This window comes from Python bivittatus, unplaced genomic scaffold, assembly GCF_059951505.1.
Source record: "Python bivittatus isolate LINGU-HERP-01145 unplaced genomic scaffold, Pbiv_v1 ctg000050_np1212, whole genome shotgun sequence".
Lineage (NCBI taxonomy): Eukaryota > Metazoa > Chordata > Lepidosauria > Squamata > Pythonidae > Python > Python bivittatus.
In genome coordinates, this window is record NW_028277033.1 from 535,905 (window position 1) to 557,984 (window position 22,080).

Genomic DNA, 22,080 nt, shown 5'->3' on the forward strand with positions numbered 1-22,080 from the left:
ACTGATAAGAATATGCTTCGTCAAAACATGGTGAGCTTGATTGGAAGGGTTTTAAAATAAATTCTGTAGGGAGCAGAAATAAAAGGAATTCATATAAAAGCTTGTACACAGAAGAAAATGGGGCGTCCATGAAAAAATCAGAAAGAACATTGGCTCTAAAATGTATGGCCTTGACTGAGGGGGGACAAGGGGGTCATAATGAAGAAAGCAATCTTTCAGTATTGCAACAAAAAAACCCATATCTTTTGTACATACATAGTGGCATTGCACACACATAACGAAAGGGCAGAACTTATGCTGCAATTTTGCTTTTGTCATTTTGATAAAGCACCATGATGCCCACGCTCTAAACTAACATTCCGAGTATGGGAAATAAACAAGATGAGCTTGAGCAATTAATACAGAATGGCAGTATAATAAACCTGGTAGGATGATTCCCATGACTGGAATATATCAAAAGGAATAGAAGTTAACAGGACAAAAGGAGTTGCATTAAATGTTAAAAATATACATTGCTGCTCAGAAATCCATATGATTACACTTGGCAATGCTACCCAGCAAAGTTTTTCAGACTGAGTCCAGTGGAACCCTGGGTTCTGTGAGAGACTAAGAACTAAACACACACAAAATTCACTTGAACAGGTATAAAAAATAGTCTTTTAGTCTTTTCTGTTAATTTTTTAGTGGTGTACATATTTCCTGTTTTTAATGATGTATTTATGGTATTTTTGTAAGCTACTCAGAGCCATCAGACACATTTTCTTAAAAAAATGTTTTGTAAGCTGCTTGGGAAGATATAGTCTTGAGGCTTGGCTGTTAATTGTTGAAATACAGTACTGTATTGTCATACTGCCTTTTAAAATTGAGTGTAACTTAGTCATAGGTTTATCGAATGTAAACTTCTTCGCTTCAGCTCTCTGCTACACTACAATAACCGTGGATCAGCTATTCTTTCAGCCACATTTAACAAAACGGGGATAACGGACTAAAGTAACAGAATTTTATAAATATTTTTAACAAAAAAATCTTAACAAAACCCCTTGATACAAGCCCGCGAACCTGCAGACAACCCATCGGCGCACTTCACGGAACGAGAAAAATGAGTGAATCCCACGGGGCGGACCGTGAGAAGACACTCCCCGGATTGGGGAACGTGCCGTAGAAAGGCAGCAGGACCGGCCTATTATCAGCTGCCACACGGGAGGCGGGTTCTTATCCGTGACCAACCGCCGTCCGAGAGTTCTCGCACTTCCTCTGGCCGCAAGATGGCGGCTGCAACAGGGGCGCCCGGCGCCTCACCGAGCGTCGCGATGCCGTCTCCGTCGCCTCCGGCCACTTCTTCCCCGGCTGCGCCCTCGACAGCTGCTGCACCGGCCATCCTTACTCCTCCAGCCGCGGCGCCACCGGCGCCGCCGCCTCCCGCGCTGGCGGCGCCTTTTCCCGGCGGCCGCGCGGTCCGCCTGCACCCGGTGGTGCTGGCCTCCATCGTGGACAGCTTTGAGAGGCGCAACGAGGGTGCGGCGCGCGTCATCGGCACGTTGCTCGGTAAGGTCCGCCGCAGTCTCTGCTGAGGAGGCGGCGGCTGAATCGGAAGATCCGCCCCCGGTGGAAGCAGCGTTGCCCTGTTGACGCTCGAGGCGGTCCGAGGAAGAAGCGGAGCCGAATGCCGGCAGCCCGTCGTACCTTTGCTAGGTGCCCGGGCGGGGGCAAGGGGTAGAGATAGGATGCTGGGAAGGCCGGCCTGCGGAAAAGAGCCTGTTCGGTCACTGGGTGCCCGGATTTTATCCTTTCCAGGAGTTAGACGAGGGGACCTGCCCATTTCAAGGGCGCCGTGTGAATCACACTTCAGAAACTGAATGAGGTTCAAGACACCGGTGTGTTAATTCAGTTCAAATTAAATGAATGCAGCGCGTAAGTTTCCTCTAGATGTAGTTTTCCTCTTCTGGCACCTTCAACGTCATGTTGGACGGCAATTTTCAGAGGGTATTTAGGGAACCATATATCAGTTGAAATCAGTTGAAATATCAGTGCATCGTTGAAATAAAGGTGTTCAGCTTGGTTTGTGCCGATTATTGTAAGATAAATGATAAGATAAAGTCTCCATCGATTCATGCTTGATTGCTGAGTACTTATGGAGGTAGCCCTGACATGAATTGCCATTGCCTTCTAGGATATTTTCTTCTCGGTTGAGATTTTCTGATAGTCTCCCAAGAGCTAACCAAGTTCAGTTCTGGTGAGCATTTTGAGATTACCCAAAATTGGCTGCATCTGATCACCTAGCTGGGCATTTTGATATAATACTTCCTTGAAATTATTTCCAGTGTGAATGTAAAATACTTTATTATTCTGGTGTCCAGGATGTGTGAATATTTCCAGAGAATGAAGTGTTTCAGTGACACAGAATTTACTTTCATAAATGATCATGCATTCACTATTGTTCTTCCTAGCATCCTCTCTCCTTCCATCTGAGGACGCTGACCATACAGACTTGAAAGCTTAAAGGCTTTTGCCAACCTGATTTATCAATACAGATCTTGAACATATATTTGACCTCTGAGCTATCTTAATAAAGTGATTACCATAATAAGGATATCGGAATGCAAGAGAATTCTTGGAAGCTTGGTATTCAGACAAGGCAGCAATTAACATAGACATAAACAGCATCTACATAGTATTCAAAAGAGACAAAAGACCAGAAGATCACCTCACCAGCAGTCATCACCCACATAAGCAAAGGTTACCAACAGGCACACAATCAAGCAGTAAACAGGTGCTAATCAAGGAACTACCAGAGGAGCAAAACAAAATCCCCACCAGCACTGGCAAAGCATGCCACAGTATATAAATAGAGACCAAACCCCATCCCATTTTAGCACTGAAGATGTTACATAGCCAGGTAATGAAACGTTTGCAAGAAAAGAACCAAGCTCAGAACCCCGAGGACTCCACTTTAGAATTCTTCATGTGATTATTTGGTTGAAAGGCAGCTTGGTGTTCACAATCTCAAGCTGAAAGTGGGGAGATTGTGTTTATACAAGCAAAGTATTATTTGAAGTGGAGCTTTATATTTTGTAGCTTTGTTGCAGCATTGTGTTAATTTGATGCTTTATGTTGCTTCTTTTTCTGTATAAAATGCTGGAGCTGGATTTTATTGTTCCATTCATTTTTCAGTCAATGTAGATGGGTGTTAAAGCAGCTCTAAATGCATTAGTTTCATGAGTAAATAGAAAACGTTGAATTTGCAGAAGCAAAATGAAACCAAGAGAATTTTTGATTTGTAACCGTGCCTCTTCTGCTGAATTTTTTTTAACATGTACATTTCTTGGCTATAGCCATCTAGAAGTTCTTGAGTATATTAAATAAAAGAGCCTTGGCAGAGAGCAGTTCAGTTATGGAATGTAGTTTCTGATTTTTTTTTAATATCTTGCTGAGGGCAAACAGAGCCTTGTTTTCACTCTTCTCAGACTTCATCTGGTGGGTTTAACACACTTGTAACCCAAGACTGTTGCAATATCAGTATAAAATCATTCTCTTCTACATATTGTAAGAACTGAAAAAAGAGAAAGGGTTCAAGTTAAGTCATGCTCTGCTATACTTCTCAGCAAATATAAATCTAATCCTGTCTCAGTTACATTTACAAGTTCTCCCTTGTATGTTCCTAGGCCTTTCCTTAGGAAGAGTTTTTTTGTAGGAAAATATGTTTTTCTTTAACTTCATAGGCACAGTTGACAAACATTCTGTAGAAGTCACCAACTGCTTCTCAGTACCTCATAATGAATCAGAAGATGAGGTGAGTGTGCCATCTTGATTATTTTGATTATGCTGTTAGCTTTGCCATTCACTTAAACCCAATTTAAGAACATACTTTTGGGAAGGTGCCAAAATCAGAGAATTGGGTTTAAGGATTCTGTGATTCTTTGAAGTTACAGAATCACATTTCAGAAACCTAAAACTAGGCCTTTCCTCCCTTTCAAACTGGCAAACTATTACAATTAACAGGGTTTTCTTAGTACAGGTAGTCCCCAGAACAAGTTCCGTTCCCAAGGTCTGTCTTTAAATCAAATTTGTCTGTAAGCCGGACAGTATTATTGTATAATACTGTATAAATAGAATTGTGTAATTAACTTGAACCATTATGTATTTAACTCGAATTTTGCTACAATAGGCTCCATTCTTAACTATGGGTCATCTGTAAACCGGGTGCTCTTAACCTGTGGACTACCTGTATTGTTGCTGGAAGGGGATATTCTAAATTGTAATGCAGATGCTTAGGTGTGATATACTTTAGTAGACAGAATTTGATCAAAGATTTATAGATAACTCTAGTGATAGTATGAAAGGCTTTTCTAAAATAGTTTTATCTATGTTATTGTATAAATAAATGCTTCTTACTTAAAACTTCTCAAAGATCATATTTCTAATAATATTGCTGAAGATGGTCCTGTTTTTCTCATCTAGTCTTCCAGCATTTTTGTCTCTTTTCCATTCCTTTTTGTCATCAACAAACAGTTCCTATTTGAAGTGCCCTTTAATTATTTCTGTCATGTTTTTCCTTGCATCTCTATTACTTCCATGTAATTTGCTACATTCCTCTTACTGTTAAGCATTTGGACTTCCTGAATTCCATATAAATTCATTCCACTTAAACTTTCCCAGACTTCTTGAGTTGCCCATGCAGTGCTTGTTTATTTCACACAATGCTGGAAGACTAATACTTCATAATGAATCTGTCCAGCTGGGGGGTTCTTAACAATGATCTTTCTGTAATGTTTAGTACTTAGCAAAAACTTCTGAATACTGTGTCACAAAATACAAAGGCAGCTACAATCTTGCATGTGAGAAAGGTCCATATGAGATACTCATTTGGCAGATTTCTAGGTATAAAAAGGAGCTTATTGGAGGAAAAAGGAGAAAGAGTAGAAAGCAGCAGATAGGTAAAATGTCAAATTAAATAAATACACAGTCTGACTAAATCAGCTATATTATTAAATACTTGGATAGGAACTTGAGTTTCAGAAAACACACAGAATTCCTTTAGAGAGGAAAGTTTGAAAAAGAAATTCTTGGTTTCCTGCTTGGATCTTGTTAAATTGGCTTTCTTGATTTCTTTGTTCTGTTGAGCGCTATTCCCAGACTTTTATAGAATGTAGAAGTAATACAAGACCAGCTTCTTAGGGAGATTGATCCTTCCCTCTCCCGCCCCCCCCCCCAATTGGTGGTAAGTTCCATCTCCACTATAATTGGCCTATCTGGCAAATATGTGACATTATACTATTGAATGGGAGTGGACTGATTACTTTAAATAATAATGATATGTACTGTATGTATGAGAGACATTTTGTGAAGCAGATGATGTTCAATTTTATTAAAATCTCCCATTATGGAGCCAACATATTATGCTGTAAAGGAACTGTTTAGCTATACCAAAATAAAGGGATTTGTCACATGAACTCTAGATCTTTTTGTGATATCACTGTGTTTTCATCACTGATATATCAGCTTCCTTGATGTTATAGATTATTAAAGTATTTATCAAATAGAAATGTGTATGTCAAGCTTTGCACTCTGTCTTTTTGTATTTGTCAAGATTTCCATATATGTTGTGCCTTATGTACTATTCATTTTGTGAGTTTGCTTCTTCCACTGAACATGGAGCTGTAGCTAAGTAGTTACTTGTATGTTAGAAAATAATACGTGGGGAGCCTAGAACAAACAGCAGGCTGTAGGTTTACTCCTAACCAATTTTCCCATTTAGTCAAATGGAATTAACAGCAGCTACTTGAAGGGATTAATTGATATTGTAATGGCACTGAAAATACTCTTATTTTCTTTACCATCAGGCATTGTTCAAGATGAAAAGATTGAATACTTCTTTTTATCTTATATTTACAATACCCATATAGATATCTTTCATAAAGGAATTCAAAGAGACAATGTCGGTATACAACACTAATTGAAAACATTAGAAGTCTGTGATTCTTTGTATAAGAGATAAGTTACCAGTTAAAGAGAACATGCTTTCCATGCTCAGAGTTGTGGGTTTATTCTCAGGTTAACAGATTTAGACAAGAGGCCTGGAAAGACCCTCTGGTTTTAGCCTTGAAGAGTTGCTGTAAATGAATTAATTTCATTTTTGCAGAATCTTATATTTTATCTACTTTCAGGTTGCAGTGGACATGGAATTTGCCAAAAATATGTACGAACTGCACAAGAAAGTGTCTCCAAGCGAGATTATTCTGGGATGGTAAGTCTTCATTCTACCATAAATTGTCTGCCTAGCTTCTTAGAAAAGAGGACCATCTTTATTTATAGAATGCTATAAAATAATAACATTTCTTTGAGCAACTACATCAACTTGGTCTTGATAACAACAGCCGACAATGTTGGCCTTGATAACAATATTCCCCCCTTTTATAGAACTCTGGGAAATACTTTGACTCTCTTTAATAGGATAATCCTTGACTCTTTTTTTCCTCCCTGTCATTTAGGGATGTACTGTTGACTTTTATGCTCCTTAAAATTGATGATAAGGTTTCCTTCTTATTCACTGAATCTTTGTTGACTATAGCTTTGATCATGTTATCTGCTGTTAGTGATTGATCCAGTTTAACTCTTGGAGTAACCAGGGATAAAGCAGTATAATCGCAAAAGATTCTGATTTTTCTAAAATAGCGAGTGTCACGAGGCCTTGTGAGGGAATAGATTCGCAGAATCTATCCAGATAACATGATCTTGTGCATTTTTCTTTTCCTTTATATTTGTAACATTGCACATTTGAAAGTATTGGTTTAAATAGTATTTTAGCTGCCATCCACTCTCCTCTTCAACCACAAAGAATCTGGTATGCAATAAAACATTCCTATGTTAACCTGCAAAAGGTTACTGAAAATCAGAGGTAACTGTGTATCAGATTCTTACTACATTAGTTTTGTACATTTAGAGAAGAGGTATTGGTAATATACTTTTATTTAACTTTCTGATATTATTGGGTTTATCAAGTTTATCAAGTAGTATATTTAAAATATTGAGATAATAACTCAGATACTTTATGGATACATCACTGGCAAAGCATTAATCTGTATTCTGAGCATAACAACCTTAAAAGATCTGTATTGAATTAATGGATTCACTGTGTTAGCAAATATTATCTTAAGCTGATTTATTTTCGCAGGTATGCAACCGGACATGACATCACAGAACACTCTGTTTTGATCCATGAATACTACAGTCGGGAAGCTCACAATCCAATTCACCTCACTGTAGACACCAGTTTACAAAATGGACGTATGAGTATTAAGGCATATGTCAGGTACTTGCAAAAAGAATTTGTCTGCATTTTGCTTGAGAGAAAAGTAAAAAATGGAGTAACGTTTTTATAGTCCATAAGAGAAAATTGTGATCCTTATTCCACACTTTTTTATGACATCATAGCAGAACAGCTTAGATTGATAATAACAAATTGCAAAAATAACATTAAAAGAACAAGGTAGTTAGCAAAACCAGGAAGGACAGGTTCTAAAGTTTTCAGAAGGCTGTGTTTCATGTACCTGAAAGCCCCTGCGTTGATACTTTTTTTCTTAAATTTATTGTGGCAGACACGTAGGGCTTATATAGGGTGTATATATGTTCACTAGTATGTGTTTTTTCAGAATCATACACTAATAAGAGTTGAAAGCAACTCTTATGAATCAAGCCTTATTTGTAAAATGCGTGCTAAGAAAAATTCTCTCTCTTCTAGCACTGCAATGGGAGTTCCTGGTAAGACTATGGGGGTAATGTTTACTCCTCTTACTGTGAAGTATGCCTATTATGATACAGAACGGATAGGTGGTAAGCATAATTTCTTGATATATTATTGATGGATGTAGTGCTGCTGCTTTTGTCCTGATAATTAGTATAGCCAAGAAGTGAAACATAGTCAGTGGCTAGACACAGTGATAAGACTTGGCTTTCTGTGATTGCTTATAAGTTCTGTGCAATAAAGTTAAAGATCTACACTTTGAGATACAGCTTAGAGGTGCTAAAGCTGCATCATTACCCCAGAGGAGAAGGAATAAGGAATGCTGTCCGTGTGAAAATGTTCCTGTGCTTATCCTTTAGTCCCCTTTCCTCCCTATAATTATGAAATATCAACCTAGTCTACAGAAATATATATTCAATCATTTCCAATTTATAAACTGGCTTAGCAAGTCATATCAGTGCAGTCCATGGCCAAGATAATGATCAAGTCTATCTTAACCCCAATATGTAATTGTTTTACCTGGTGTGGCTATATCTGACTGGATAACACAATGAGTGTGGAATGGCAGGAAAATGTAGCCAAGCCATCAAGCCCTGTCACCACTTGTTACCACCGTTTGTTCCCTCTTCCTCTGGAAAATCTGCCAGCTGATTTTGCTTACAGCACTCTGCTGTCTAGCAGTTTGGAAAAGGAGGCAACAGGGAAGTTTCCAAATTGTTGAATTCTGCATATCTCTAAAATAAACTATCATACAAGAACCAAGGTATTATATTGTTTTAGTTTACCTACAGTCATAGACCAAAACAACCAGAATTAAAATACAGAACATCCAGCATAAAAGTCCTGTTTGCAGCAGAAACAGAACATACCTAGATTGTGTAACAACTATTGCTACACAGAATTTGACCATTATTCTGGAGATGTCACAATCCTGGTAATTTAATAGGAAGTACACAATTGCCCATTGCGACCAGCCTGAATAATTTATGATTAGAGGAGTGATTAGCTCTGCCCTCCAAGAATGATTGATAGGGCATTTAAGAAGTACATGTACAACTTGTCTTGATCTCAGCATCTGAAAGCACTCTTGGTAGGAGATGCTATTAAAGCTTCCCATCAACACCATTGAGGGCAAAGTGTCAAAGCATGCCATTGTCAGTGCCTTTGTAGTGAGGACACAAGGATATGATAAAAATATTTGGCAGTTATAAACAGTGAGGAAAAATGGCAAGGTATGCAATCATATTTCCCCCCAGTTTTCTTTGTTCCACAACGTGCACAAACGTGCACAATTCCTTTAACCTCATAGGACTCAGTTTCCAATCCTCTCATCATCATCTTGCTAGCAGTCCTCTGAACTCACTTCAGTTTATCGGTGTCCTTTTTAGACTGCAGTGCCTAGTATTAAATAGTAGTTGAGTTCCCACTGAAAGGCAGATTGTTTTACAATAATTAGAAAAATGATGCTTTATGTATCTGAATTATTACTGAAGTATTTGTGGCCACAACTCTGTTTAACAGTCTCATGTCTATTCTCTGTTCTCAGTTGATCTCATCATGAAGACTTGCTTTAGTCCAAATCGAGTGATTAGTTTGTCAAGTGACCTTCAGCAAGTAGGGACAGCTTCTGCTCAGATTCAGGATACCTTGAGCACAGTACTGCAGTATGCAGAAGATGTGCTGGTAAATATGCTGTGGCCATAATGTGCACTGATAAGAAATAAGACTGTATATATTATTCATTTTTCTTGTGTGTGTGTGTGTGTGTGTGTGTGTGTTAATTATAGTATCTGCGCCCTTCTTTTCGTCTAGTCTGGGAAAGTAGCTGCTGACAACACTGTTGGTCGCTTCCTGATGGATCTTATTAACCAAGTTCCAAAGATTTCACCAGAAGACTTTGAGACTATGTTGAACAGCAATATCAATGTAAGTCCTTGCAGTAGACTTGTAAATACTCATTTACCTGGAATAAGTAAATCTCTTCCATGCAACTAAAGCGTTTGTTTAAAAAAAAAAAAATTGAGACCTCAGTGTACCAACAAGAAGCTAGATATGAATGGATAGGTGAGTTTGTAACTGTTGTTCAAATTTAGTGGTAACACTGTTAATGTGCAAGCCTGCATTACATCTCTGGTGGAATGGTCTTTAATTATTACCAGGAACTTTTGTCTGATTTCTTAAATTATACAATTTAGAACTTGCTTTGGATTGATGCAAATCTTATAGATATCTTCTCTGGAGAGAGTCTATAAACACTTGCACTTCCTGCCCTCGAAGGAAACAGAGAACAAGTTTATGCTGGACCATGACTATAATAAAGATTGATTTGATTTGATTTGATTTGATTTGATTTGAGAACAAGTAAACTCCCTCCTCTACAGGGCAACCATTTGAAAATGGTTATCCTATATCCCCTAAGTTTTCTTTTTAATTATTGTATTCCAAGTGCTCATAAACGTGCTTAATAATTTGCTTGAGGATCTTCTCCTTTTTGAAGATAAAGACCTCCAGTTCTCTGAAGCTCACCAGTTTTCCATGAGTTTTCAGATTACCATTGGCAGTTCTGCAGTCACCTTTGCTACTTCCTTCAGTACTCTACTCTATTCATCATCCTTGGAGACTTGAATTCATTTAAATTAGCTAAGTGATCTTTTGCCCTTTTCTTCTTTAGCCTGAGTTTTGGTAGCCAACTAGGGCATTCTGCTCTGGCAGATGTTAAGACAGTCTACCCTCCTGCCATGGCTTGTTACTAATTTCTCACAATAAGTCTGCACTGCCTTTGCCTTTCCTTTTGCTTCTGACATACTACCCCAAATCCTTCTTTGTTGTTTTGGGTATTTCTCAACTCATTATATACTTTAGCCTTTCTAACACAATCTCTGCTGGCAACTGCCTTGTATCTTTCTTTGGTTATTATGTCCCTTCTTTCATTTCCTTCTTCCATTTTAGAAAGCTCTGTGTGCATCCATACTTTTCTCTAGATGTTTCCCATTTCTCTTGCTAATAGGAATTGCATTTCAGTGTCTTGTTTTGAAGGATTTTCCATCCTTGCCAGATTCTTTTCTCATTCAGGATTTTTCATCTGAGTTCATTGAAATCTGCTTTTCTGAAATCCCGCATACCTCTGATTTTTTTCCATTCCACCTCCCCTTGATATCATGAAAGGTTAATAACATGTCATTTTTCCCTAAAGTTCCAGTCACCTTCACTTCTTCAAATAGTTCCTCCATCTTAAGATAACATCCAGAATTGCAGACCACTTTGTTCTTTCACTTTCAGACAAATGAAGTTGTCAGCAAGAAAACAGGAATTCATTCGTCCTTTGACTCTTGACAGAGTTTCCACCATTTGTCAGGGTTGTTCAAATCTCCTATTGCTACTATCACTTGCCTCTTGGGTTCATCTGACAACGAAAAACCTCATCCATATCTTTGGCATGGGCAAGCAATCCATAGCAAACACCCACAGCAATGTCATTTTTATTTCACTCTCCTTTTATTCCTGTCCAGACATTCTTGACAAGATTTTCATGTTCTGATTCATGAAGTTTTATGCAGGCATATGCTTTCCTTAAGTACAGGGCAATTTATTCCTTCTGAATAAGTTAACTACCTCCAATCCTATATTGCCACAAAGTTTCAGTGATGTCTGTGACATCATATTTCTTCTCTTGTGTTAGGATTTTATGTTCCCCCTTTTGGTTTCCCATACTCTGTGTGTTCTGTTTACTGAACTTAGAAGGTGGTGCACATTGGAAATGTTAAATAAATGGCTTGACCATGCAATTTAAAACTTGGTATATTGTAGTTTGTCAGCTCTCATTTAGTTTTCCTGTTTCAAATAGTGGCATGTAGTAGAGCATTGTAAAAATTGTTAAATGTGCTGCTTATGGGACATAATGCTATTGGTATAAGTACCAAGTTATGTAGTTATTTGTGGTTGTTATTATTACTATTATTAGAGGCATATCCCACCTTTATTTTGGTACAACTCAAGGCAGTGTACATAATGCTTCTGCCTCCTATTTTCCCCACAACAGCAACCCTGTGAGGTGGGTTGAGCTGAGAATGACTAGCCCAAAGTCACCCTGGCAGTTTTTATGCCTAAGGGAGAACTAGGGTTATTATTCAGAACAATGTAAAACTTTGCCAGTTTAGAATTGGAAGCTTTAAAAAGTATGATTGTTTATTGGTATGAGTAAGTGGACAGAGTTATAAATTTGCTTCTAAATAATGTTTACATAGAATAGTGTTGTATAAGGTAAAGAATCTTAGGCATATTCTTTTTTTTTCTCCTCAGGACCTGCTGATGGTAACCTATTTGGCAAATCTCACCCAGTCGCAGATTGCACTCAATGAAAAAATCCTAAACCTGTAATGAAATCTTAACCATCTGTTAACAAGATACCCTGAAGAAACAGTGGAACTGCTTTGCGCAGTCCAAACTCTATAATTGGATTCTAACTTCAGAAATGACTGTTGGATTAATTTTTCTCATCTCCCTTTTTCTTCCTCCAAGTATGGTCAGAAAAATTATCATCATTAAAATGATCAAGGAATTCCTAAGCTCCTCTGTCTTGCTTGTTTATTCTTAACATAGTTCTATAAATTTGTAGGGATGCGTGGTTTCTACTAAGGAAATGAAGTAAAGCCCAGTCATTTGTATTCCTTTTTGAAAATGTTAACAGCTTCTGGTGGGAAGGAAAATAAGCTTTTCAAAATATGGTCATTCAAAATATACCAATAGCCTTGAGTTCTTGTTACTAAATGACCAGAGTTTTTTCACTTCTACTGTACATAGTATGTTTAGGGTTTAAATGATTATAGGAATAGGCATTATAGAAATTTTTTTTTAATCTTATAAAGCATGTGCCAGAAGTTGTCTTTCCTTTAAAATAGAGACTTCTTGGACTAAAACATACAGATGAAAAGCCATACTGGCATAAAGAACAAGATTTTGTTGAAAGACAAGGCAGGAGAATAGTTCTCAAATCACCAATGTTTCAACTGTGATTTATAAAATACAGCAGAAGTCTCTGGCTTTTAAGCTACAAATGTAGAAAGTTAGTAGGGCTTGGAAGCTTCCGAATGCATTCTTGTATCGCAGTACCACAACTTGCCAGACAGAAGTTGTGGATATGTGCATAGGTGAAATGAGATCCTGGGTCTGAGGAAATTCCTTTAGGTAGTTAACCTGGAGGAAGTGAAAGCAGTGACTGTTCTATTATGGAATTATGACCTCAAGGAAGGAGGATGTTCATGAAAAGGAGGAGTTTAATCCTTTTTCTTGAGCAAGAACAGATAACTTTACTTCGAGGATTTTCCTTCTGGGAGAAAAAGAGGCTTAGGAACTTGATTATGTGATATATAAACCTGGCTACCTAGTGAGAAAGTTGCAGATGGTTTAGTGGTTAATGCAGGGATGAAGTCAGATCATCATAGTACACTTCTCTGTACTAAAATGAATGACAGTTCTACTATGGCCTTCCCCCATTTGATGCACCACAAATGTGTTTGGGAACTTGAATTATAAATCAAACATTATTCCCCTGTACACTGTTTCCTCCTGATGTGGGTGATATTAGGTACTGCAGTAGTGCTGCCAGAATAAATAGGACAGAATTAGCATCTTGATCTTAAAAATGTGGTTTTGTTCAATTTTTTTTCCCTTGGGGAAGTATAAATGAGAGGTGCTATTATCTGCTGGCCCTTTCCACAGATAATGGTTGACTGCTGTGGGAACAGAATGCTAAATCAGACAGTGCTTAATTTGGTAAGGTCCTTTGCCTAAGCTGATGATAATGCTGTAGTGGAATGGCTGAGTCTATAGGTAGAAGGCTGGAGGTCTTGCAGAAACCCTCTGGGTTTTCACACCATGGCTTGCCTCTTCCCTTCAGACAGTGGCTTGGGAATACCTGGTGCCACAAACTGTCATCCAGGATTTGCCAGACCTACTAAGTTTGCCAGGGCTCCTTAATAAAAGGATAAAGATCCTAAGGAGACACAGTTCTAGGCCGTTCTCAGTCTTGAAGCCATCCCTGTGTGTTATATATGTTAATTTCTCAACTTAGGTTGCCACTTGTTGCTGAAGCTGGCTAATGATTAAGTAATAATTACATTAACACAGCCAAGGAAAACCTTGGCATTACCCCTGAGCTATTCTTTTATACTGTTGTAAAAATCACATCTTTGTTAATACTCAATTTCCTTTGAGTATTAAATTATGTTCTGTAGAAAACAAGGGGAGATTGTCAAAGAGTATTTTGTAACATACCCAAGGAAGCACTAGAAGAAGAAATCAGAGCTGTGGTTCTTTATGTCTACTAAAAACACTATCAACAATATTTGCTGCACCTTAACAATACATTGTTTTTTGAGCCACTACAGGCTTCTGCTTGAGTAGCATCGTAACCACATGGATGTTGTTGGGTAATGGTATTGCCTTCTCACTTGACTCATGGTCACCATATGATTCAAATGTAACAGAAGTTTTAATCTGATTAATCCCGACAGAGAAGAGACCCTTCCTTTCTTTTTTTTTTACCACCTGCAAGTGTACAGGAAAAAATGGGAATACAAAAGGCAACCTGACCATAGTTTCTTCAAATTTGATTATGCCACTAAGATTGTACACACGCACGGATCAAAAACTGTATCAGCCAGCTACCACAACGGTGTCTAGGATGCCAGCCAAACTGAAGGTTTTTTTAGAAAAACATGGCTAATTAGTTTTCTGTCACCTCAAATCCTAAAGAAGTCCTTTTTATTACGGTACTCCCAACATTTTCTGTCAACTTGCACTTACAGTGGGGCAAAAAAGTATTTAGTCAGCCACCAATTGTGCAAGTTCTCCCACTTAAAAAGATGAGGGAGGCCTGTAATTTTCATCATAGTTTTACCTCAACTATGAGAGACAAAAGGGGGGGGGGGGAAATCCAGAAAATCACATTGTCTGATTTTTAAAGAATTTATTTGCAAATCGTGGTGGAAAATAAGTATTTGGTCACCTACAAACAAGCAAGATGTCTGGCTCTCACAGACCTGTAACTACTTCTTTAAGAGGCTCCTCTGTCCTCCACTCGTTACCTGTAGTAATGGCACCTGTTTGACCTTGTTAGCAGTATAAAAGACACCTGTCCACAACCTCAAACAGTCACACTACAAACACCACTATGGCCAAGACCAAAGAGCTGTTGAAGGACACCAGAAACAAAATTGTAGACCTGCACCAGGCTGGGAAGACTGAATCTGCAATAGGCAAGCAGCTTGGTGTGAAGAAATCAACTGTGGGAGCAATAATTAGAAAATGGAAGACATACAAGACCACTGATAATCTCCCTTGATCTGGGGCTCCATGCAAGATCTCACCCCGTGGGGTCAAAATGATCACAAGAATGGTGAGCAAAACTCCCAGAACCACACGGGGGGACCTAGTGAATGACCTGCAGAGAGCTGGGACCAAAGGAACAAAGGCTACCATCAGTCACACACTACGCCGCCAGGGACTCAAATCCTGCAGTGCCAGACGTGTCCCCCTGCTTAAGCCAGTACATGTCTGGGCCCGTCTGAAGTTTGCTAGAGAGCATTTGGATGATCCAGAAGAGGATTGGGAGAATGTCATATGGTCAGATGAAACCAAAGTAGAACGTTTTGGTCTAAACTCAACTCATCGTGTTTGGAGGAGAGAGAGTGCTGAGTTGCATCCAAAGAACACCATACCTACTGTGAAGCATGGGGGTGGGAACATCATGCTTTGGGGCTGTTTTTCTGCAAAGGGACCAGGACGACTGATCCGTGTAAAGGAAAGAATGAATGGGGCCATGTATCATGAGATTTTGAGTGAACACCTCCTTCCATCAGCAAGGGCATTGAAGATGAAACGTGGCTGGGTCTTTCAGCATGACAATGATCCCAAACACACCACCCGGGCAACGAAGGAGTGGCTTCGTAAGAAGCATTTCAAGGTCCTGGAGTGGCCTAGCCAGTCTCCAGATCTCAACCCCATGGAAAACCTTTGGAGGGAGTTGAAAGTCCGTGTTGCCCAGCGACAGCCCCAAAACATCACTGCTCTAGAGGAGATCTGCATGGAGGAATGGGCCAAAATACCAGCAACAGTGTGTGAAAACCTTGTGAAGACTTACAGAAAACGTTTGACCTCTGTCATTGCCAACAAAGGATATATAACAAAGTACTGAGATGAACTTTTGATATTGACCAAATACTTATTTTCCACCATGATTTGCAAATAAATTCTTTAAAAATCAGACAATGTGATTTTCTGGATTTTCCCCCCCATTTTGTCTCTCATAGTTGAGGTATACCTATGATGAAAATTACAGGCCTCCCTCATCTTTTTAAGTGGGAGAACTTGCACAATTGATGGCTGACTAAATACTTCTTTGCCCCACTGTATTTTGACACAATCCCAGCAGTCCTGAGCTACTTACCTGTATCTGTTCTCATTCCAACGTTTTGTTTTTTTTTCAGTGTTAAAAGTCCTGTGGATGTTTAAAAAGTCTAGAGGCACCTGTGTCTCAGGCTTTGAAGGCAAAGATGTTCAAATCTGAACTCACTTCATACACAGAAATGTGACTTGGAATGTGACAGCTGTTTTATCAAGGTCCCATGCAAATATTGTGTAGCTCAATGCCTCAGATTCAGACCCGTGAAGATTAATTCGTTTGTGGCACAGCATTACCAAAATTGGCAGGTTCATAGTTGTGAAGGCTTCTTATGTGCATCCAAGTGTGCTCTCATTTCAGTGGGTTTTCCCTTGGCTCCTTTGTAAAAAACAACGTGGAATTATGATAGACAAATCCTGTTTCCTCCGTGACTATTAAAGGTAAATCAACATTAAGTTTTCAGCTAAGAACAACAACAACAAGAAGCAAAATTGCGGGGAGGCGGTTGCGCGTCCCTTTCATCCCTCCTGATCGTGGGACGCAGGACCTAAATCCCAGCGCTGACACCCGAGCCAGCTCGAGCCTTCCGAAAGCAGGATCTGCGGCGACGCTGCGCTCTTTCGGAGGGCGGGATGGAGACGGGCTCTGGCCGCTTGTGGGGGCGGAGGGCAGCGCTGGGGCGCAGCTGGTCCCCCCGGGGTGGCGCAGTCCAGGTCCGCGGGGCGAGGGCGAGCAGAGATGCTCAGCCGGTGCCGGAGCCCATCCTTCCGGAGGCGACGCTGCCGGAGCCACTCGCGCCTTCCCGTTGCCCAGAGAAGGCGGAAGGCCGGCGGGGCGGGCGGGGCGACAACGTTCCTGCCCTCGGACCAGGGAAGGGGCGGAACAGGCTCGCCTCGCCCGCCTCCATTTTGCTCTTCGTAGTGCGCGTTGGTGGCCGGAGGGGACGCCGAGATTATTAGGCGCGTTCCAGGCGAGCGCAGGGTAAGGGGGCCGAGGCGCGGGCCGGGAAGCCCTCCGCCTGAGATGGCAGCGATCCGCCTGGCTCCCTGCCTTCAGGCGGAGGACAGTCCCTTTCTCGCGGGGACGGGCGTTTTCCCTCCTTCTCCAGGCGCCCCGCTCTTGGGTGTGTGACTGTCTGTAGGTGTCTGGACCTTTGCTTTTAAAAAATGCTGCTTTATTCGGGAGGGGGATATCCCAGTTAGTTGGGCTCGGCTGCTTCCTGATGAAACAAGCCAAGTCGGGCGCGCCCAATGCGCTCCGCTACCCCTTTCCTTTCGAAGCCGCCCCCCCCCCGCCCAGATCGTTAAGCCAACTTTCTCGTTGTGAATATAGGTCTCCCTTGGACTTAAAGTTCGGAATATGAAATTATGTACAAATCAATCAGTGCAGATGCGAAAACGATTTTGTTATATTCAAGGCCTTTTTGCTACTCTATGAGTTTGCCGCTCTTCTCCAGCGTCTCGTTATATAAGGAGCAAATTAGTCAAAGCCCTCATCAAGAAAGTCTTCTCTTTGTGTTTAATGTTTCTCCTTAATTTGACCTATGGGGCTGGCAGCTAATAGAAATCAGAATGCGTGAAGTCATTTATCTTTTCGTTGACAGTTTACTCGTTTCTGCTTCCTTAAAATGCATAGCTGCTCTAAGACAGAGGTGAGCAGCCTCCTTGACTTTAACAGTGCGGTTGGTTGTTTCCACAGGGCTGCGAATGCAGGCAAACTCCTTCAAACACACCATGGTCCCTCTCTCAGAGTAGCTTTTGAACAGGCTTGCTGGGGGAGATAAATTTCCTCACTACCAGGAATTTGGTTTACAGATTAGTTTCCTGCTCTGGGAAAAAACCATATTGAGCAGGGCCGTGGGTAGGGAAAACATTGTCCTTTCCCCAGCAGTGTTGCTGAAAATCCCTGCTTCTCTGCTGCAGTCTGCTTGCTAGCAGGAAAAGCAGGCGGGCAGGCTGCACTTTTTCTAAGGGCCGCATGCAAGCCAAAGGTTGTCCAACTTTTCCTCAAGACAGTTGCACCGCTGGGGTGGTGCCACTGGAGTTTTACATCACAAACAGTTGTGCAGTTTACCTCTCCAGTTATGCTGGCTCTTGGAAGTGCTGCAGACGTAGCAGCCTTTCACGTCAACTTGGGGTGATCATGTTTACATATATAAAAAATTAGTTACAAGTAGTCCCCAGTTTAAGAACAAGTTCCATTCCCAAGGTCTGTCCTTAAGCCGAATTTGTATGTAAGCCAGAACAGTATTATTGCATAATACTGTATAAGTAGTATTGTGTAATGAACTTGAACTGTTGTGTATTTAACTCAAATCATTATATAGTTGACTCGAATTTTGCTGCAGTAGGTTCCGTTCTTAACTATGGATCGTCTGTAACCCAGGTGTTCTTAACCCGGGGACTACCTGTACTGGAGAACTAATAGTTGATAATACAGAAACCGTTTTCAGAGGAATTTTGCCGATGGAAGAAGGTTGAAGAGGCCTGAGCGGGATTAGCCAATCTTCTGTGTTTAATACTTCATTAATCTGGCCATTCTCTGTCAACTGAAGATGGAGCCAACAGGAAGGGGTTATTTATACTTCTGACTAGAAGGAAGAACTGAGTGCAAAAACAAATCAAACTTTTTCTTTTCCTTCCTATGCTTTGAAAGAAAAGGAAGGAAAACTTAAAGGATTGAGGAAACAAGATGTGGCAAGCAAGCAGCTGTTGCTGCCATTGCCGTATTCCTGCGGCTAGCTGCTTGAAGCTGACCAGCAGGAAGCAACTACCATGACCGTGATCAGGCCAAAGGACTCCATTGGGATTCTTCCTCCTCCTCCCCAGATGCACCCTGACTCCTTACAATTTTTGTCACTTTTCATCCTCTGGCCACTGCTTTCCTGCTATCTTCCATGAGTCCAACTACTATATGGGTTGGAAAGTAGCACCATGCAACAGAAGGGGCCTACAAGCCTAGCTATAACCAAGCAGATTCTCTCTCCACTCAGCCAGAAGTGATGCAGTATTGTGAGGCTCAGCCGGTGGGTGCAGAGGAGGGATGGGCTGATTGAGGAACCAGGTAGCCCCAACTGGGGTAATCCTCTGATGGATCTACTTCCTCCTGTACAATAGGAGCCAGCAGATCATAGCTTTCCAAGGGTCCCATCCAGTGCCAACTGGTAGGTGCTCTGACTGCCTTAATTGCAGAGAGCCTCTGGGGGCCTCTAGCTCTTTTTATGTGAAAAAGAGGAAGACCATGTTTTAAAAGCATTAACACTCATTTGCCCTGTATAGAACTGTATTTAAGAATAGGACAGTTGTTATATCTGAATTCCATGCTGACAAATTTAAGGTAAAGCAGACATTTTCAAATGGTTTGGAAAGTTTCTACAGTTTGAACTATCTTAAAAGCCATTTAAATTTCACTTAAATATTGTGTTGAATCAGTCTGTTTCCTGGGAGATATTATGTAACACCCTTTGTGAAGGATGAGGTCTTTATTTTACTTCCGCAGATTCCACAGTAGAGAGATTTACTGGCTGTTGAAAAATAGCTGACTGGCATTTAGTGAGCACTACAAGGCTGCAGTCACATAATACATTTTACCTGATTACTGACTTAGCCTATTTTCATAAAGTAAAACAGATCCTTTACTTCAGGTATAGCCCAACACAAGATAATATAAAACTGTAAAATGTACAACCAGTAACTACATCAATTTAGACTATAAAATGTAAAAAACAACTATTGTCACATACTGTTACTACTGTATTTTCTGGATTCTCATAATTCATGGACTCAAACTAACGAAACAGGCTATCTTTGTAGAACACGCTGTCAGGCCTAGCCCAAGGAAATCCAGGAGACCATACAGAAATTATCCAGCAAGGTTTATTAGCTACAACCCATTTACAAGAATCTTCCCAGACTGGAGCCCAGTTCCCAGGCTCAGCCAGTTCATACCGATGGTATTTCTCAGGGAGGTGCCAATCTCCTCCGCTTATCTCTTCCTCGCTCCTCTGAAGATGAGAGCACATTCTTTACTCCCCTCCCACCATTCCAGTCCATCACACACGCTAAGCCATGCAATAACTAGCCAAAGTTAACCCTAACCAAGCTTCACGCATTGTACAAATGTAACCCCTGTGTTAAGCATACAGTACTGTGAATTCACTTCATGTGAGTTGGGCGGCCATATAAATTTAACAAACAAACAAACAAATAAATTCATCTCTCTCTGAAAAACAAAAAATGTCAGTTGAAACTCGTTAACAACCCTCAGCAGCCACTCATTAATGAGTTAATGAGTGGCTGCTGAGGGTTAACAACTCAACACAAAAAACCCTGCCTAATCCCCAGGAAGATACACACATACCCTGATCACCAAAACAAGCAGCCACTCATTAACCCACAAACTGCTCCCCCCCCCCCGCAGGCACCCTCACTTATCTCCATAAATACCCACAAAAGGGTCACATCATCCTGGGCACAGAGAGAACCGCACCTGTCTGTACTCCTGTCCTCTGAAGATGCTGGTCACAGATGCTGGAGAAACGGCCACACAGTCCGGAAGACCCACATCAGCCTAAATGCACAATAGTTTGAGTTAATTACACAATGTTTTCAGTTCATGACACAATACTACTTTTACAGTATTATACAATAATACTGTTCTGGCTTACATACAAATTCGACTTAAGGACAGACTTTGGGAATGGAACTCGTTCTTAAACTGGGTACTACCTCTATCACAATTCCTGCAGAATGGGAATTTGGGTTTGAGACCCATATTAAAATATTTTGAATAATGGATTGATAAATCTGAAAGCCAGTTTGGTGTAGTGGTTAAGGCGCTGGACTAGAAAGCAAGAAGAAAATGTGAGTTCTAGTCCTGCCTTAGGCATGAAAGCCAGCTGGGTGACTGGGTCAGTCTTTCTGAGCCCAAGCCACTTCACAGGATGGTTGATGTAGGGAAAACAGGAGGCATTATATACGAACTGTATAAAGTAAAGGAAGGAAATAAATTACTACTACTACTGCAACTGATAATAATATCTTCTCAAAGTTTAATAAGTTTTCTTGAATTTCAGGTACTCCTTGCAGAATTTGGTACACACACTGGACAGTGCCAGATTGGAGAAGGCTACTTTAGAATTCAAATGTTTCACAGAAACTTGTGGTTTTGCCCCAACAACAAAATATCTGGCCAGAAAATTTCTAGCATGCATGCATGCATGCATGCATTCATTCATTCATTCATTCATTCATTCATTCATTCTATATGGCTGGCCATATAAAATATTCTTTCTTTGGCATCTCCAATTAAAGAATTTTGGGCAGAAGTCTGTCCTGAAGTGATGTATACTAGTGACTTCAGAATTTTTACTGAAACATCCATGTCTAAATTACTTTTGAAATATTAAAAATTTTCCCCCTTGAACTGAAAATCTATATAATGTTTGATAACCCTAAGGGTTTCTTTGGAAATAAACATAAATGAAATAAATGGGATTTACCTACAAGCAAACACATTTGGGTTCAGGATCATGGCATCAAATGTAAGAATTGCTCATTCTTACTAGATGCTTTCCCCAGAATGGCATAATTATTGTTTTCCTAGGTTTTTTTTAATGAGAGTTGTTCTGAATTGATCTTAATATCTTTGCATTTTTAAAGTTATTTTTTAGGACTGTGCAAAGCATTAAAAAAAGAAGTTTCCCAACACATATTTGCATGGACATAGCACCCCTCTTAGAATTGCTGAAATACTCATATCTTTTGCAGGATTTGTGTGGCTGCTTTGAAAGCTGTCCCAGGTAGTCTGTACATGTGCTTGTATGTACAAACACAACTTTTGTTGGGATTGCCAATTAAATGGTGGTGTTTCCACACATGTATAGAGATAGCTGGGGATGGCTCTTAGAGTAGCTGTGTGGGCCTTCTAAAAGACCCAG

The 22,080-nt window shown here is 40.3% G+C and overlaps 2 protein-coding genes across 3 annotated transcripts in view; both read left to right on the forward strand.

Annotated features, from left to right (window-relative positions):
• The first annotated feature begins 1,232 nt into the window (after window positions 1–1,232).
• EIF3F (eukaryotic translation initiation factor 3 subunit F) lies at window positions 1,233–12,306 on the forward strand. Its single transcript, XM_007441286.4, has 8 exons — window positions 1,233–1,545; window positions 3,720–3,790; window positions 6,165–6,244; window positions 7,172–7,309; window positions 7,739–7,830; window positions 9,288–9,424; window positions 9,554–9,667; window positions 12,041–12,306. The coding sequence occupies exons 1-8, from the start codon at window positions 1,266–1,268 to the stop codon at window positions 12,116–12,118; spliced, it is 990 nt and encodes a 329-aa protein (XP_007441348.1). The 5' UTR covers window positions 1,233–1,265; the 3' UTR covers window positions 12,119–12,306.
• Window positions 12,307–16,973: 4,667 nt separating this feature from the next.
• Window positions 16,974–22,080, forward strand: part of ANXA7 (annexin A7) — a 33,710-nt gene continuing 28,603 nt past the window's right edge. The window contains exon 1 of one of the 2 annotated variants that reach the window (XM_007443630.4): window positions 16,974–17,123. The gene's annotated coding sequence lies outside the window, so the exon portion shown is untranslated. The remainder of the gene's footprint in view (window positions 17,124–22,080) is intronic. The other variant, XM_088154588.1, reaches the window with a different exon arrangement.

Coding starts and splice junctions, on each gene's coding strand:
- EIF3F (XM_007441286.4), top strand. CDS start 1,266: ATGGCGGCTGCAACAGGGGCGCCCGGCGCCTCACCGAGCGTCGCGATG. Junction 1,546..3,719: donor CGTCATCGGCACGTTGCTCG/GTAAGGTCCGCC, acceptor TTAACTTCATAG/GCACAGTTGACAAACATTCT. Junction 3,791..6,164: donor ATAATGAATCAGAAGATGAG/GTGAGTGTGCCA, acceptor ATCTACTTTCAG/GTTGCAGTGGACATGGAATT.